This window comes from Stenella coeruleoalba (genome assembly GCF_951394435.1).
Source record: "Stenella coeruleoalba genome assembly, chromosome: X".
NCBI classification, from domain to species: Eukaryota; Metazoa; Chordata; class Mammalia; order Artiodactyla; family Delphinidae; genus Stenella; species Stenella coeruleoalba.
Window position 1 is genome coordinate 5,378,478 of NC_137152.1, and position 16,974 is coordinate 5,395,451.

At 42.3% G+C, this 16,974-nt stretch overlaps 2 protein-coding genes across 8 annotated transcripts in view; one reads left to right on the forward strand and one right to left on the reverse strand.

The window, feature by feature from the left end:
* Positions 1–6,296, forward strand: part of STS (steroid sulfatase) — a 552,741-nt gene extending 546,445 nt beyond the window's left edge. For all 5 annotated transcript variants that reach the window (XR_013825700.1, XR_013825701.1, XR_013825702.1 and 2 more), the window contains 3 exons: positions 3,925–4,282; positions 5,254–5,375; positions 6,224–6,296. The gene's annotated coding sequence lies outside the window, so the exon portion shown is untranslated. The remainder of the gene's footprint in view (positions 1–3,924; positions 4,283–5,253; positions 5,376–6,223) is intronic.
* The window catches only part of PNPLA4 (patatin like domain 4, phospholipase and triacylglycerol lipase), an 81,496-nt gene that overhangs the window by 8,239 nt on the left and 56,283 nt on the right, over positions 1–16,974 (reverse strand). The window contains exons 7-8 of one of the 3 annotated variants that reach the window (XR_013825709.1): positions 8,294–8,470; positions 6,250–6,362 (exon numbers count right to left, since the gene is read on the reverse strand). The exons of 1 other annotated variant lie outside the window; for it this stretch is intronic. Coding sequence is in view for 1 of the 2 variants with exons in the window: in XM_079910419.1 (XP_079766545.1) it covers positions 8,447–8,470 (24 nt within the window). In the remaining variant the exon portion in view is untranslated. Of the gene's footprint in view, positions 1–6,249; positions 6,363–7,683; positions 8,471–16,974 lie in introns of those variants that run through there. One more of the 3 variants, XM_079910419.1, reaches the window with a different exon arrangement.

Below are 16,974 nucleotides of genomic sequence, written 5' to 3' on the forward strand. Positions count from 1 at the left end.
GTACATTTCAAATATATTTGGATGCTTTGTCATTCACCTCATAAATATTCATGACTATAATACCTCCACTGACATTTTATCTTAATTGATGAGTGGTTTCGAATTTTGTCCTTGAGATATTTTAGTATCAAATGTTTGAGCAAATCAAGCTTTCATCCATCTAAGAGTCCTGGTTTTTTAAACCTTTTTGTGCAGATGAATTGGGTAAAGACTTGGAACATTCATTTTTTATGAATTTCAAAAAAGATTTCAAAAAAGATAAAACTAGATAGAATTACTTAAAATCAATCTCAGTTTATTAAAATAGAGAAAAATGAAAAAGAAAAATACTCATGAATAACCTGAGCTCACATTTTTTTTAAAAAAGAGAACGAATAAGTAAAAACACTGATATACACATTTTTTGGTTAAGATATTGATACTTTTTATTCACACTGCTTTCAAGTGTCTGATGAGATCATGGTTTCCATTTTACTATCCGATATAATTCCACCTTAGAGAAGATTCGTTTTGTTGCATTTATGTATTATGACACGGTTCGTTTTGTTGCATTTATGTATTATTTCACTTGGCAAATTGGTAAACATTAGTGTTTGCACTCTAAGAGGTTTAAAAATAAATGCATGCAATGTTTTCAAGTGTACAGTGTGCAAAAGGCACACAGAATTCATTTAACAACCATTATCATATTGGAAATATAGATCAAAATTATATATACATGTGCAGGTGACCAGAGCATAGTTTTAAAACCGTCAATATCATGTGGCTTTAGGAGTAAAATAAACATTTTTTTCCTTAAACATCAACCACATAAACCCTATACATTTCAGTTTCAAATATGTGAAACCTAAGGAATTAGATGGTTGCTACTGTAGGCAAAAAGAATGGCCTTTCCGACAAAGAAGTCCACGTCCTAACTCCCAGAACCTGTGAATATGTTCCCTTGGACAGCAGAGGGGAATTAAAGTTGCGGATGGCAGGAAGGCTGCTAGGGAGCAGACCTTAAATAGGGGGAAGAGTGGATTATGCAGGTGGACCCACGGCATCGTAAAAGTCCCTCCACAGGGAAGTGGGCGCCAGAGTCAGTGTTAGAAGAGACACCCGCGATTCGTGGGGTCTTTGCTGGCATTCTGAAGACAGAAGAAGCCCCAAACCAAAACATGTGATCCACCTGTATAAGCTGGAAAAGGCAAGAAACGTGTCCTCGTATACGGCCTCCAGAAAGGACCTCAGCTCTGCTGGCCTATGAACTGTCAGCCCCGAGAAGCCCAAGACAGACACCGAACTCCAGAACTGTGAGAGCCTCTGTACGTGTCTATCGTTTCTCTTGTTTCTCCATTTGCGCTTAGTAGGTTCACTTGCTTACAATTTCAGTATCTGCCTAAAAGCCAGCAGACCTTCTGGATGTCGAGAGTTGATCTGCTTCTGTCCTCACAGCCACAGAGTAATGGTTAAGTCAAGAAATGGCTCCTGGGGGGAGGGGTCACCATTTGTACAAAACAGCTCTATTGGAACTTCTTTTACACCCTCCATTCTGAGTTCAGACGGTCCATTTTTTAAAAGGTAACATGATTCCAGTTTTGCAATCTCAAGGTTTGAGAGTTTCACTGGAAACGTTCTGTGTTCTGGTCATTGTTGTCCCTGCTTGCTCACATCCAAGGGTAAGAGCTTAATTATTTTGCTTTCTATGTTATGATTTTCTTTTAGTTCGTAGTAGTAATGAAATGAAGCACACTTCTGAAGTTAGCAGAAAGTCTCCTAGGTAATGCCTTCCTTTAGGCATCATTGACTTTTCTCATTTATCAATGATTTCATTTTATGTGGGGTTTAGTAAAGCACCCCCTCCTCTGTGTGTTTGTCCGTGTATCTCCAGTCTTCTTGTTTTAAAATGTTAGTTCCTGTCAAAACTATTTTTATCATTTTAAAATATTATAAAGCCCCACGTTTATTTCCTGTTAGCATGCTATTGTGGCTATATTATGAAATATCATTATTTAGATCTGAATTTTTTTTTTTCTTTTTCGGTACGCGGGCCTTTCACTGTCGTGGCCTCTCCTGTTGCAGAGCACAGGCTCCGGACGCGCAGGCTCAGCGGCCGTGGCTCACGGGCCCAGCTGCTCCGCGGCATGTAGGATCTTCCTGGACCAGGGCACGAACCCGTGTCCCCTGCATCGGCAGGCGGACTCTTAACCACTGCGCCACCAGGGAAGCCCTAGATCTGAAATTCTGACAACTGACCACAACTCTCTTGATTTGTTCCTTCACATTATAGGGAAAGATATTATTGGTTGCAATGATTCTGAGCTTTGAAACAGTGCTCTCTTGAGCAAATACGAGTCCTGGCTTTGCCTCTGTTTTAGCATCTGGTGTTGGTTACCATGCAGTTTGGTACAACGACCCAGGGCTCCAGAAGGAAAGCAAACGTCAAGGAGGTTATGCAGGGCCATTTTCCTCAGTATGCATTGCTCGTACCAACCTAGATGTCACAGAAGGAGATTCACAGGTAACATGCAATCTCCTCTTGTGAAATTTAAGAATTTTTTTAGGGGGGGAATGTACTTTTAGTTTCTCTGACTTTGGTAAGAAACTTTGCACGTAAGAAAAAGATGAAACTTACAGCGACTGAGTGGAACTATTTTACGGGCAGATCTATCTTCCTCCTGAAGTAAAGTTTGAACATGGCCCCTTCTTTTATATGTATGTAAGGATGCTTTCTCCCTGTGACAATTCTTGCTCCCTTTTGTCTTTGCATATATCTTTTAAAAACAAAGGCTTCAGAGTTTTGCAAGCTCACAAAAACCTCTTCCGTTACAAATCTTAAACTTAAATGAATTTTAAACCTTTTTTGGGCTCAATTCTTCTCCCATCCTCCTTATGTCAAGGTGACTTCAAGAGTGAGGTCTGTGTAGGTAATTAATTTCTGCAGTAGAGAAAAAGTTGATTGGCATTTTGGTCCCCAAATGTCCAGATGGCATTTTTGATTGAAAAATCGACAAAGGCACTGATAGGTATTTTAGGATGAAAGGAAAAGGAAGCCACGGCTGCCCTGGTTGGTGCTCCCCTTTGAAGGGGAGCCTGCATTTATTATTTTTCCAGGAAAGGAAATAAGTTTGTGGGGCTGCCATCCTTCCCCATGCTTGTCATCCTCATAACAACTTCAAACTAAGTCCTATATTCGTTTGACAGATGAATACATTTTGGTTCAGCAGATTAAGTGATTTACAAGCTAAGAGAGGATACGAATTTGGGTTCGTCTTTCTATAAAGTCCGGGCTTTTGTGTCTGTCTTCTCTCTTATTTTCTGTCAGAGGATAAATACGATTAACTGGGCAACTCACTTCATTGTACGGTTTGCAGGGATTCTCAGACCGACCCCTTAAAGCTCCCGCTTCCTCTAGGAAAACTAGAGAGGATGGAGTTAAACAGATAAAAATAGCACAGTCATTTTAGAAGTCTAGATTTAAAACAGGAATAGATGCACAAGGGAAGATGGTGTTTGATTACGATACATAATGGATTCCTGAAACGCTTAAATGTAATTAAAGATATAAAAAGGATAGAGGGAAACGTACAACCATTATGAACGTACAGCACTGTAATGAGTTGATCTTTTGAGACATAGCACTAGCTGCAGCCTCTTGTCCGTTAAAAAAAAAAAAAAAGAAAAAAGAGAGAAGGCAGCTTAGGAGGACAAAGACGATGTAACTGCAGAGCTGGGTGCAGGCGGTGTTGGTGGGGAAAGGGAAGGAGGTGAGGGAAGTAAATATAGTTGAGAGAGCCTTAAAGGAGACCCCCTGAATGACAGAAGCACTCTCTGGGGTGCTAGGTAAATTTCACGACTTCACTGGCAATCTAACACAAACGAATACAAGTCAATGGCAGTCTATATCCTGGAGATTTTAGTATATTTAATTCTATTTTGCAGGGAGTCACGAGTCCAGAATGTATGTTTGGCAATACCTTCAAGAAAGCAACGTTTCTCTTGATGTACTTGCTCTGATAATTTGCTCATCTGACTACACAGATGCGCCTGCAACTGATAGGAGGGTCCAGTTATGCTGGATTAAAGATTCCTATGTAGTAGAGAGCCTGGAACCTTCCCAGAGTTTCTCCCACTTTCAGAAGTCACAAATTCAGATTGACAAGAGCATTTCTGAAAACTAGAGTCTTGGATTGTCTAGCTCCAGATAAATGATGGTGGTGGTCATTACTGTGAGATTTTGAAAGTCACATCTCTTGCTCCAGAACACACTTCATGAAAGGACACTGGACTATTATATACGGTAAGGAAAAAAAAAAATCTTAAAGGTATACTCCTTTTCTTTTGAGAAAAAAAAATTGCAATTTTTAATCTTAAAAACACTACTGGCATTCCGAAGCAGTGACAAGGTCTTTTATGTGTCTATCAGTGAGAGCAGATACGCATAAAAGGAAATTATACGTGCATTATAACTCTAGCGTGAGAGCAGGGTTTCTTAACCTCAGCACCACTGCCACTTGTGTCCGGATACTTCTTTGTGGAGGGCCCCCCTGTGCGTTGCAGGATGGGGAGCAGTACCCCTGACCTCCACCCGCTGGATGCAGTAGCAGCCCCACCCCACCCCCCTGCAGATGATACCCCCACAACGACCCAGACATTGTTGACTGTCCCATCGTGGGCAACGCTGCCCCAGGTGAGAACGAACCACTGTTTTGGAGAGATGACATTGTTTCTTTTGATTCTGCTCTTGGGCAGAGTTGTTTTCCTTTTCTCATATTTCTTATCATCCGAAAGCTTCCTACTCTCACTTCCCAGAAAATGTAAATTCCCTGAGAACAGGAAGCTTGTCCAACTTGCTTCGCGTACTCAGAGCTTATCAGCTTGAGTAACTACTTTGTGAATAAATGGATAGAAACAAAAGCAAAAGCAATCTGCTCATGCTTTATCTGGGTGGATAAAACATGTGATTTCATTAACAATATGTTTAAACCTATGCGAGTTACTCAGCTTTTCCATCAGATGGGATTTTATGGATTAATTTTACAAATAATAGAGATCTTTCACTTCTACCCAGTGTCCTGTCTCCGAATTGGGTTAGAAACTCATCTAATGACCGTTGTATGCAAGAGAAATAAGTAAGAAACGTAACAGATCCTGTGATTGCTTTGCAACTTATAATCTGGGGAAAACTACAGAATCGAGGCATACTGTCGATTGAAAGGGGAAAAGCAATGCCCACATTTAAACTGTTATTAGGCTCTGCTTACCTTTCAGTGGGATGTTCTGGGGATTGAAATGACGTGTTCTAACACACGGGAAGACATCCGTGGTGAAGGAGCTCACAGGCTTCAAGAGGAAATGGAGGAATGAGGGCAGCTGCGGGACACACTACCCAGGTAAGCCAGAGGGTCGAGGGTGGGAGCAAAATGAGGGCGCGACGGTTATTAAATCCAGCCTCCAAGGGTGTAGGGACGGGAGTGCTAACCTCAGTCGGAAGCTAGTCGTTGCAAAGCTCAAGGGCCAGGAGCAGAAGCCCCAGCAGTATCTGAGATCTAACGTGGTTATCCGTGAGACGGTGCAATAAGGGCTGGCAGGTTTGGAAACAGCAGGCAGCTACTGCTGGGGGTTCCCAGCAGCAGAGAAACTCCCCATTGCTGGAGAGCAGGGGTGGGGCAGGAATTCAGCCTTCCTGGGTGCCAGGGCTCCAACCTGCATGCAGACATGGGGGCTCAGAGTCCGGCTGCCTCAGAGGGCTGTGAGGGGCTCTCACGTAAGTGTGTTCTAAGACTCTCGGGTGTCTAGTTTGGGGGGTTCGTGCTTATTTTCTCTGAAGATTTCATCCAGTTGTAGTAGAGCCGTGAAATAAGGAATGTCTTGGGCTGCAGTGGCCAGTAGGCACGTTGCAGCCCCTGCAGGCTGGGCCGTCTCCCTTCCAGCTCATTGTGGGCTCAGAGACACACGCACTGTCTGTTGCCTTTGGGGGCCCAAGGGTAACTTGGTCCCGTCGTTCTGGAATGAGGGAGAATGGAAATAGAAGGGAATGGAGGGAGAAAGGAAGATAATGGGAGAACAGAATATACTCTGTAAACATAAAAATCTTAGATCGTTCATGGATTTTATGCTGAAGTTAAAAGTACAGATAACCCAGTTGCAAATCCAAAGTGTGTGCAGAGTCACTTCCTGTCATTGTTTGATGGATTCCACAACGTTCTGAGTGTAAAGAGCCCTCCCCGGAATTTTTCAGACAGAATTCCCCAGAACAGGAGCATGCTTCACCTGCATGGTGCCAATACTCCAGCTCCTGGAGCGGACAGGACGTGATGAGCCCTTACGGAATGCCATGTGAGAAGAATGACTTCCACTCGCAATGTGATGGTAGCTTTCTACAAATGTAAGTTATGTCTTCTTTGACTATACATGTATTCAGCTGCACTTCGGGGACAACAATGCTTCCCAAAATATCCCCTCAAGACAGAACTTCCTGCCACCGTATTTCATGGCTGAACAACCCAAGTGGGAGTTTCCTCTTGCTGTATCTATTCAATTCTTACCCTTTCATTTCTCCTCCTTTAAAACCCTCTTCCTTGTCCCACGGCTTTCCTGAAACGGCTCTCTGGGGTCACTTGTGGACCTGCACTCCTCCTGGACTTCTTGGTCTCCGCCTGGCCTCCGAGGGTTCAGCTGCCTCCTCGATAGGGACCACATGAGCCTGAGCGACTTTCCTGCTGCCTCTCTTACGGTAAAGCTGACATCGCTGAACTCCCCAGATCCTTGAAGCCGGACTCTCTGCCTGTGCCCTGGCAGTGGCGGGCTCCTTCCGACAGCTCCAGCGGGAGTTAACAGAGCTACCTGACTCCTTGCCCTCCCGGTCTCCCTCTGTCCGCTCTTGGTTCCTCCCAAGGGCACTTCACTTGAATACACCCCTTGCACGTGAACCTGGTTCTGGGAGAAGGTGACACGCCCTTGTCTCCTTATCCTTCATCTCTGCCCCTCCTGTCGCATCTTTGGGTCTGGTCCTCTCCTGGTGAGTGCGTCCCCCCCGACTCCTTCAGAAATCTCACCCCTCCCACAGTTCTGTCCATGGCAACACAGCCTAAATAGAGTCCTCAAATCTAACCTTTCTCCCCTAGCTCCCAACTGGGTTATTTTCAGCCGGATGCCAACAGTACCCACTTTGCATTTGTACAAAAGCAAACCTACCCCACCCAGACCCATTTCCCAAAGACGCATGGCTGTTGCTGTTTATCGTGTCCTCCTCTTTTCCTCTGCTCTGGCCCAGAGCAGCCTTCTGTGCGGTGCAGAGGTTGGAGTGGGGTTTGGCTGGTTCAGTTCTGATTTGCATCTACCTTAGGCTCGAACTTAGAGACTCCAGGCCCCAAGGGTAGGGTGAAGGCGCCACTGAAACCCAAACCCAAATGAGTGGCCACAGCCCATCATCACTGGAGCCAAAGCAGCTTGAAAGCTCCAACACTCACCTGATTTCTCTGGGTTTGGGCTCTTCCCCAAAATGACCAGTCCGGCAATTCCATATGGTCTTTTTTTTTTTTAGTTTTTAGAAAAAAGTTTTATTTTGTAATGGAGTATACTTGATTTACAATGTTTTGTAATGATTTACAATGTTTTATACTTGATTGTACAATGATTTACAATGTTTTATACTTGATTGTACAATGTTTACAGCAAAGTGATCTAGTTATACATATACATGTATCAATTGTTTTTCAGAATTTTTTCTTATAGGTTATTACAGAGTATTGAGTGGAGTTCCCTGTGCTACACAGTAAGTCCTTGTTGACTATTTTATATATAATAGTGTGTATTTGTTAATCCCAAACTGCTAATTTACCCCTCCCCACCTCTTCCCCTTTGGTAACCATAAGTATGTTTTCTATGTCTGTGAGTCTGTTTCTGGTTTGTAAATAAGTTCACTTGTATAATTTTTCTTAGATTCCACATGTAAGTGATATCATGAGATACTTGTGTTTCTCTGTCTGGCTTACATCACTTAGTATGATAATCTCAAGGTCAATCCATGTTCCTGCAAATGGCATTATTTCATTCTTTTTCATGGCTGGGTAGTATTCCATTGTGCATATATACCACATATTCTTTATCCATCCCTCTGTGGATGGATCCATAGGGTCATTACAGCCCTTGCATGCTCCTAAGAAGCCTTTAAAAGGACATTCAGTGATATCTGTTCTCCACCATTACTTTAATTCAGACCCTCAAATTCCTCTCACAGAATTATAATCATCTCTACAACTGGTTCCTTAAGTCTTGTTTCGTTCCCACTCGGTGACTTCAGACTTACCCTCCTGAAATATAACTGTGATGCCTTCCTCCTTCCACACTCAAGAATCATCGATGCCTTTCCACTGTTCAGGGAGCCATCACACGCTCCTCAGGCCGGCCAGGCCAGCACAAGTTTATTTCCAGAACATGCTCTAGTCTTATCTCCTGCGGTTCACCATCCTGTATTTAGAAGACGCTTCAGATAAACGAATTACACATTAGCATGGGCTCTGCTTCCAGATATCTTTGTACAACCTGTTCCTTCTGCACAGAGAGGTCCTCTTGCTTCTTCTCCTTCCCTACTTCTTCACCAACCAGGCTGGCCCACAAAACATTCACACACACACACACACACACACACACACACACACACACACACACACAAAGTTCTCGCTGCTTTCTTTTCTCAAGACTTATCTTCTACATGCCAACTGGTAGCCCAGGTTCTTCGTAATATAGCCATCACCTCCTTGAATACTGGAGCTGTGTGCCACCACTTGGGTACCCCTTCTCACCCTGCTACACGTGGCACAGTGCATACTGCACGTGGAGTGACCCATCCTTCATTTGAAGCTACCCTTTTTTGGGAAAACTATTCTAGCCCATATGAATTAATCTATGTATGCCTTTAACAATGAGGAAAATGTCAATGCAGGTGAGTGTCACTCTTACCAGGGTTAATTAGGCATTAACCCCATTAACAGCCAAGCAAACCAGGTGCTTAAAAATCCTGAGGGGGGTGGGGGGAAGAAGCCTAAATACAATTGGACTTTTAGAATAGACCTTGGGAAGGGAGATGCTGAGAGAAAGCAAATCCAGGTCTTTTAACTGTCTTTCTGTGTCTGTTAGGAGGGAGAACGCTCACATCCAAATAAGGGGGACCGAGGGACTTCCCTGGCGGTCCAGTGCTTAGGACTCCGCGCTTTCACTGCCGAGGGTGCAGGTTCAGTCCCTGGTCGGGGAACTAAAATCCCACAAGCCAAGTGGCCAAAAAAGAACCCCACAAATAAGGGGAACCGAGCATGTGTGTGTCAGCACAAAATTAGCATGGGCAGAGCTAAGGCTATCAGACAAATTGGAATTGCAGGCTGAGTTGGTTAAAAACAGTTTGCACTTGGTTGTTTGCCCATTTTAAGCGCTCACAGATTTCTTCTGGGACAGTAGTAGGAACCAGCAGACGAAGCGTAATAACTGCAAGTCTTAAACGCAGAAAGACCAAGAACACCTGGCTCAAGGAAAAGACAGGAAAGTTATGGCCCTCCTTTACCATAAAGGATGCAACTTCTAAGCATTAACTTGAAGTCCAAGGAAGAACAGATCTCATGAGCAAGAGATGGAAAATGGTAATCAATGACAGAATTCCCCTTATTTCTATGTTAATAGCATTAACATGCCCTGCAGGCAGTAAGGTGGCTTGTTTTATTTTAATGAAAGATTGTAACCATCTGAGATGTCAGTGATTTACTTGTTACCTTGGTTCCTCAAACTGTTTTTACACACGGTCTTAAATTTTGCATCCAAAAAGTATTCCACATGCTTATATGTTGTACTTGGAGATGCACTGCGACCTCGGCATGGAATCGATGTATAGTGAATGAATGAATACTGGAATGTTCTATGAACATGTCATTTGCATTTCTTCCTCTTCAGATCCTACCTACACTTGGAATAAGATTTAAATTAGCAGAGAAACTGGACTTACTATCTTCTTGGCATGGCACTGCTTTCCAATTCTGTGAGTAAGCTTTCCAATTCTGTGAGTAATTTTCTGTGAGTGATTTTACAGGAACCCTGAACAAATATCAAATTGTTAGGCTGATCATTTGTGTAATGTTGACTGATTAGTACTTAAACACATACTGACAGAGCCTATTTGTAAAAGTATGACATATGTACATCGCCTTCCTTCTGAAAGATAGAGATGTCTTAGTGTTATGTAGAATGCATAGCACGCTTACTGTGAGATGAGCCAGCTCCAGGAGAAATATCTGTTTACACAGAAATTTAACATTCTTATCAAAAGGTGGTCTTCAGGGCTTCCCTGCTGGCGCAGTGGTTGGGAGTCCGCCTGCCGGTGCAGGGGACACGGGTTCATGCCCCAGTCCAGGAGGATCCCGCATGCCACAGAGCGGCTGGGCCCGCGAGCCATGGCCGCTGAGCCTGCGCGTCCGGAGCCTGTGCTCCGCAACGGGAGAGGCCACAGCAGTGAGAGGCCCGCGTACCGCAAAAAAAAAAAGGTTGTCTTCAGATTTTAGGCACCTTTTGGGAAACTGGCAAATTCCCTTTGTCATGTAAAAAAGTATTCCTTCTGATCTCATGTTAGAAATATATCTAAAATTAGAAATATTAATTCAAATATCACCTCATGCTTATGATTTTTGGTTATATATACACAATCTGAATCAATGTAGCAACTGTCCTCCAGTTGGATACCCTTTGGGTACAGAGAAATCCAATACGGTAAAATTTCACAAACCAGATGAATCATGTATGAGCACAGTATTGGCTCAAATACTTTGAGGACCAGGGGCGTTAGTAATTAAGAGGACAGGAGACGTATGCTACAGCTCACACAAAGGAACTCACGTGAGGATCGGCATGAAGTCTGTGTCTCCAAACTGTAGGATGTCTTATGTATTCGAGGATGAATTAACCTTGAAGAATCTTCTCACCTCCCAAGCACCCCGACCCCATTCCAACGTTAGAATCCGCCTTTGGAAAAACCGGAGCCAGCAGAGCAAGCTCCAAACGTAGCTGCCAAAGCTGGACACGTGCAAAATCATGGTCTTTGCGACGTCTTTCACGCAAAGAAGAGAACCAGAAGGAGGTGGGCCTGCTGTGTGTGGACTTGGCAGGGGGAGCGGGCAGGGGGTGAGCTGGCCTCTCTCTGAAGGCAGGGGAAGCTTCTGAGAGAGAAAGGGAATGAATGAGAGTCTGAACCCAGGGCCACGCCAAACGTCCTCTACGTGGGGATTACCTTGGAGAAAAGTTGTCTGAGACAGATGTGAAAGGAGGAGTAAGAAAGAGGTAGTGCGAGTCTGTCCCCGGCAGGCATCCCTTTTAAACCACGGAGCAGAGGTTTTGTTCTTGATGGAAATAGGAAAAGGAATAATAGGGATAATGGAATAAAGCAATAATGCCCCATCTCCCCCATCAGGCCCAAGAAGCAAAGAAACACATTACTAAGGAATTCCAAAAGAACACATGGTGTTCTTACTGCGTGAGTTTCTGAATATGGACAAAATGGATCCACAAACCCAAGAGAAGATTAATATGTTCTCTCTATTAAAACAAGGCGCACGTCCCATTTACTATGGTCTACATGATCACCATAATTTGAAAAGACTGATACTATCCGTTGTTAGTAAAGGTGGGGAGCAAAATGCTCTCAGAAGCTGTTTAGAGAGTGTGTCTTCCTACCGCCTTCTTTGAAGGGGAATTTGCCTAGAACTTTTCAGAGTTTCAATTATGTATTCCCTTCGAGCCAGTACTTCTTCCCGTAGTGGTTTCTCCAATGGAAATATTTGCAGCATGCAGTGATAGATGCATAAAGACCGAAGAGACTCTAAGGGACCACGGGTAGGAGATGATCGTGTCAGTGTTCGGGTACGCAGACAACGGCAACTTAAAACTAACAAGTTAATTCAAAAGAATTATTTCTTTAACAACAACAAAAACAACCCAATCAAAAAATGGGCGGAAGACCTAAATAGACATTTCTCCAGAGAAGACATACAGATGGCCAAGAAAGAGGCACATGAAAAGATGCTGAACATCGCTAATTACTAGAGAAATGCAAATCAAAACAAACTACGACGAGGTTATCACCTCACACCAGTCACAATGGCCATTATCAAAAAGTCTACAAATAACAAATGCTGGGAGGGTGTGCAGAAAAGGGAACCCTCCTGCACTGTTGGTGGGAATGTAAGTTGGTGCAGCCACTATGGAGAACAGTATGGAGGTTCCTCAAAACAACTAAAAATAGAGCTACCATATAATCCAGAAATCCCACTCCTGGGCATATATCCAGACAATACTCTAATTCAAAAAGATAAATGCACCCCTATGTTCATAGCAGCCCTATTCACAATAGCCAGGACATGGAAACAACCTAAATGTCCATCAATGGATTCATGGATAAAGAAGATGTGGTACATATATGCAATGGAATATTACTCAGCTATAAAAAAAGAACGAATTAATGCCATTTGCATCAACATGGATGGACCTAGGGATTATCATAGTAAGCGAACTAAGTCAGAAAGAAACAAATACCATATGATGTTACTTACTTATATGTGGAATCCAAAATATGACACAAATGAACTTATCTACAAAACAGAAACAGACTCACAGACGTAGAGAACAGACTTGTGGTTGTCAAGGGGGGGGGCAGGGAAGGACTGGGAGTGTGGGATTAGCAGGTGCAAGCCAGTATATATAGAATGGACAAACAACAACAAGATCCTACTGTATAGAACAGGGAACTATATTCAGTATCCTGTAATAAACCATAATGGAAAAGAATATGAAAAAGAATGTATGTATATAACTGAATCACTAGGCTGTACAGCAAAAATTAACACGTTGTAAACTAATTATAAAACTTAAGAAAAGATTTCTTTGAAAGGATACTGAACAGGGAAAAAAATTAAAGTTGCAGGAGAATATACATTCTATAGAAAGTATGAACCAAATCTATTTTTGTGCTAAAAAAATAAAGATGTACTTTTGTGTCCATGTTTCTGCACTCAAAGAAACAATCATATGCCTAACAGATAATAATGAATATTCCTAATATATGGATATTGGGGATGACTTGAAGACTTTGTTTTTTAATGTACATACACTTTTTTCCCAATGTGCCTATACCATTCTGAATGAAAACAGGCATATTTTCAAGTAAGGTTTTCTGTCAGATGTGAACATTCTAAACCCCTTAGAATCCTTTTGTAGAAGGCAGCTATCCACTGCAAAACTTGTAGCTGGAGAGCCTCAAAGCTTTTCCTGTTTTTTTTTTTTTTTCTTTTACTAAGTCTTCTGACTTGTGTGAAGGAAGTAAACTCACCTGAAACTAACATGTCACATGTTGTCAGGCTCAGAAACTTCTCTATCTTCAAAATAACCCTGAGGGGGGAAATACTTCAGCCCACGTGATAACAGTTTGGAAATGCTTTGCATGTAGAAGGGGGATGTAAAAATAAGTGACATTTACCTCTGCAAAATTTTAGGACTACAATATTTTTGTGAATATTGTTGCAGATTATCTGGTGTTATAAGACGTAAAAAGATAAGGAAAATGTACAGAACGTGAACAGAACTTTAAGAGTATTCATCACGAGTATGAAGACACATCGTTTATAAAAACACCACCATGGTCAAAAGACATTAGCCAGTACAAAACTAAGGGTACTACAGGTGTCAATACCTATGTGTAGTAATTCAGTACCTTGCATTATTCTATAGCCATCGATTCTGCTTTGTATCATTCTGTATTCATCGATTTTCTACATTTTCATAAGCCATAAATAAAAATTTGTTTCCCTTTTTCATGCCTGTTCTCCCAAAAACAACCTTCTACTGATGGTCGTAGATTATTCAGGAAGAACAAGAAAAATAATGGGAACTAAAATAAGTAGGTAAGGAGTATTTTTCTCTATCCTAAACATTCCATCTGTGTAACTATATTTATGGTATGTAAAACACCTGTTTTTATTTCCAAGGGACCAGTCTGGTTCTAAAGTCGCAGCTGGTGATAGTCTGTGAGGGTGTTCAGATACTATTTCTCGAGCTACGCAGATGGCAATGAAAAGCAACTTCATAATTTATTTCTTACCACCATCCAAGAATTTGGACAGACTCCTGGGGACAGAACTGGCAGTACTTCAGCTTAAACGGTGCAGGACATGTGTTCCGTACGTATGCATCAGGGATAAGCGTAAGCATGTACCAGTCTAAGGGACCAAACACCAAGGATGATAACCTCATCATAATAATGGTCAGTAATCACAGAAGTCAATACCCAGGACTAAACTGCAGATGGGCGAGAACAGTAATTTCGAAGAGCACCACTGACCTAAACTTTCCGACGTAAATGGGCTTCACTAGGTCCCCCTCAGAACAAGCAATGGCAAAGAAGGCTTACTCCAGTTTGTATAACGAAGGGAAAGTGGTACTAAATTAAGGTGTTAATGAATTGTACTAAAAAGCTGAGATGTCCAGATCGAGTGACAGCTCGGGATAAAAGCTGGGGTTACCAGAAAACAAAACTGTCCAACTATTGGGAACAGTGATTTGGACAGTTCCTTATATAAAGGACAATAGTGACCTCTAAAAGGAGGGCCTCTCTTGTGGAGTCAGCAAGTCAGGTAAAATCACCTTGGAAGACGCAGACAGTCCTCATGACCTACACCAGGAATAAACTGGTTGATAAATCAAATCTTCCAACTGTGGGCAGCTAGAATGCTCATCTTCAGGGTGTGTACGATTATTGAAACACTGGACACGTGTACAGTTGGTGAAATTGATGAAAACGAGAGAAAACCCTAAAACTGAGTACGAGGGAATAAGAATATAAAAGTAAAGAAACACCCTTAAATTTATTAGCACTTCTGACCTGATTAGCCTAAGTGAACCAATCCAATTTTCAACAAGTTTAATAGTATGTGTGTATTGTGTCTGCTTCATACAGCGCTTAAAGCATTTGAGAAAATCAGATACAGCAGACTGTGGTTTGAATTAAACAGAGAAAAATTCATTAGGTGTGCAATCGATGTTTAAATGCCGATAGAAATCTAATCTGTTTAATTAATAAGCTTTTGCTTTATTGATTATATAAATAAAATATGGATATTTAGAAGAACACTATAGAGGTAAATTAGGTATCAAAGTAAAAACAGTGGTCTATCACAATTAAAAAGGACAGACGCATCAATATCTCACATTGTTTATAGCTAGTAGAAATGGATAAGATTAAAACTAAACTCTGGAAATACATGTTGGTAAAGGACAGATTAAACTAAGGATACAATGTCCTCTGGAATATGGTCAGTAATATCCTGTAAATGCAGACGATATCATCACTAATTGAAAATATGTGATCTAAAAATATTTCTATTAGGTAACAGGACACAAACAAGATTTCTCCATGAAAGTATTTGTTGGTTATTAATAGAATTAATTCGTAACAGAGATGTTCACCGTCGAAAGGAAAGTAGGTGGTATAATTCAGCATTTGAAAGAATAAGATGAAAAAACGAAAAGTCAAAGGACAATAAGTAAAATTGAAGACTATATATGCTTAATCCTACATCTGCATGGGACGTGGGTGCAACTTGAAAAAGAAAAACATAACTGAGGGTTTCAAAGCCATGGTGGAGATAAAGGTAAGTTTAAGCTGTGTCAGAGACCACCACATTGAGGCATATTCAATAGGCAGTTGGATAAATGGGGCTAGGGGTCATATAATGGCAAGTCTGGACCAGAGCTAGAGCTTGGGTGTCGTCAACTGATCACATCTGTAGATCCACTAACCCACTAAGAGTGAGTGGGAAAGGCTGAGGGCTCGCAAGATGATCTGAGATGCCCCAACGTTAAGAGGTTGTGTTGAAGGGGAAAAAAAGCTAACACAGGATGCTAAGAACATCATCTAGGGACATAGGAGGAAAACCATGGGAGAGCATGCATGTTTGGGGAGAGCATGTGGAATACTGCCAGGACATCAAGCAAGATCAGCAATGAAAATGCCCCTGGGTTTGTCCCCTTACACCTTTCCACTTGGCAGGAGACTAGGAAGAGGGTTTATGGAAAGTAAGCAATGGAGGTGGGACGAGTCTGGCTCTGAATAGGAGTGCAGAGAAATGGTGGTGCCTCAAAGGCGAGTGGGGCCCTGGAGAACTTTTTTTCACTTGTCATGTGAGAGATACTGAAGCCTGGTGGTGATGGAAAGTATGAAAGAGATGGGGAGATGTTGATGATGCAGGAGAGAGTAGGTGAATGGTAGAAAGAGCTCCCTGAAAGGGTAAGAGGTGTGGGGTGACAAACTAAATGCACAAATTTTGCTTTATGAGGCGGGGAGAGACATTCTCTCCATTTTAGTAAGAGGGAAGGAAAGGAAAATAGGAGTGAGTACAGGAAGATTTAATAGATTGACTACGAGAAGGGGATGGAGTTCCCATCAGATGCATTTTATTTCCTCATGGTGTGGAAGGTGAGGATACAGGCTGATTCTGAGAAGGACTGGGGGAAACATGATATCTAAGCAGATGAAGAAGGGAACAAAACTGTTATGACAGTGGAGTAGCAGAAGAGTGAATTCACTAGGAAACATTCTGAAACATTAAAACTAATTTAAGGGCTTCCCTGGTGGCGCAGTGGTTAAGAACCCTCCTGCCAATGCGGTGGACACACGTTCGAGCCCTGGTCCGGGAAGATCCCACACGCCACGTAACAACTAAGCCCGTGAGCCACAACTACTGAGCCTGCGTTCTAGAGCCCGTGAGCCAAAACTACTGAAGCCAGCGTGCCTAGAGGCCATGCTCCACAACAAGAGAAGCCTCTGCAATGAGAAGGCCGCACACCGCGACAAAGAGTAACCCCCACTCATGGCAACTAGGGAAAGCCTGGGCACAGCAACGAAGACCCAACACAGCCATAAATAAATAAATAAATTTTAAAAAATTAATTTAAAATCAGAAA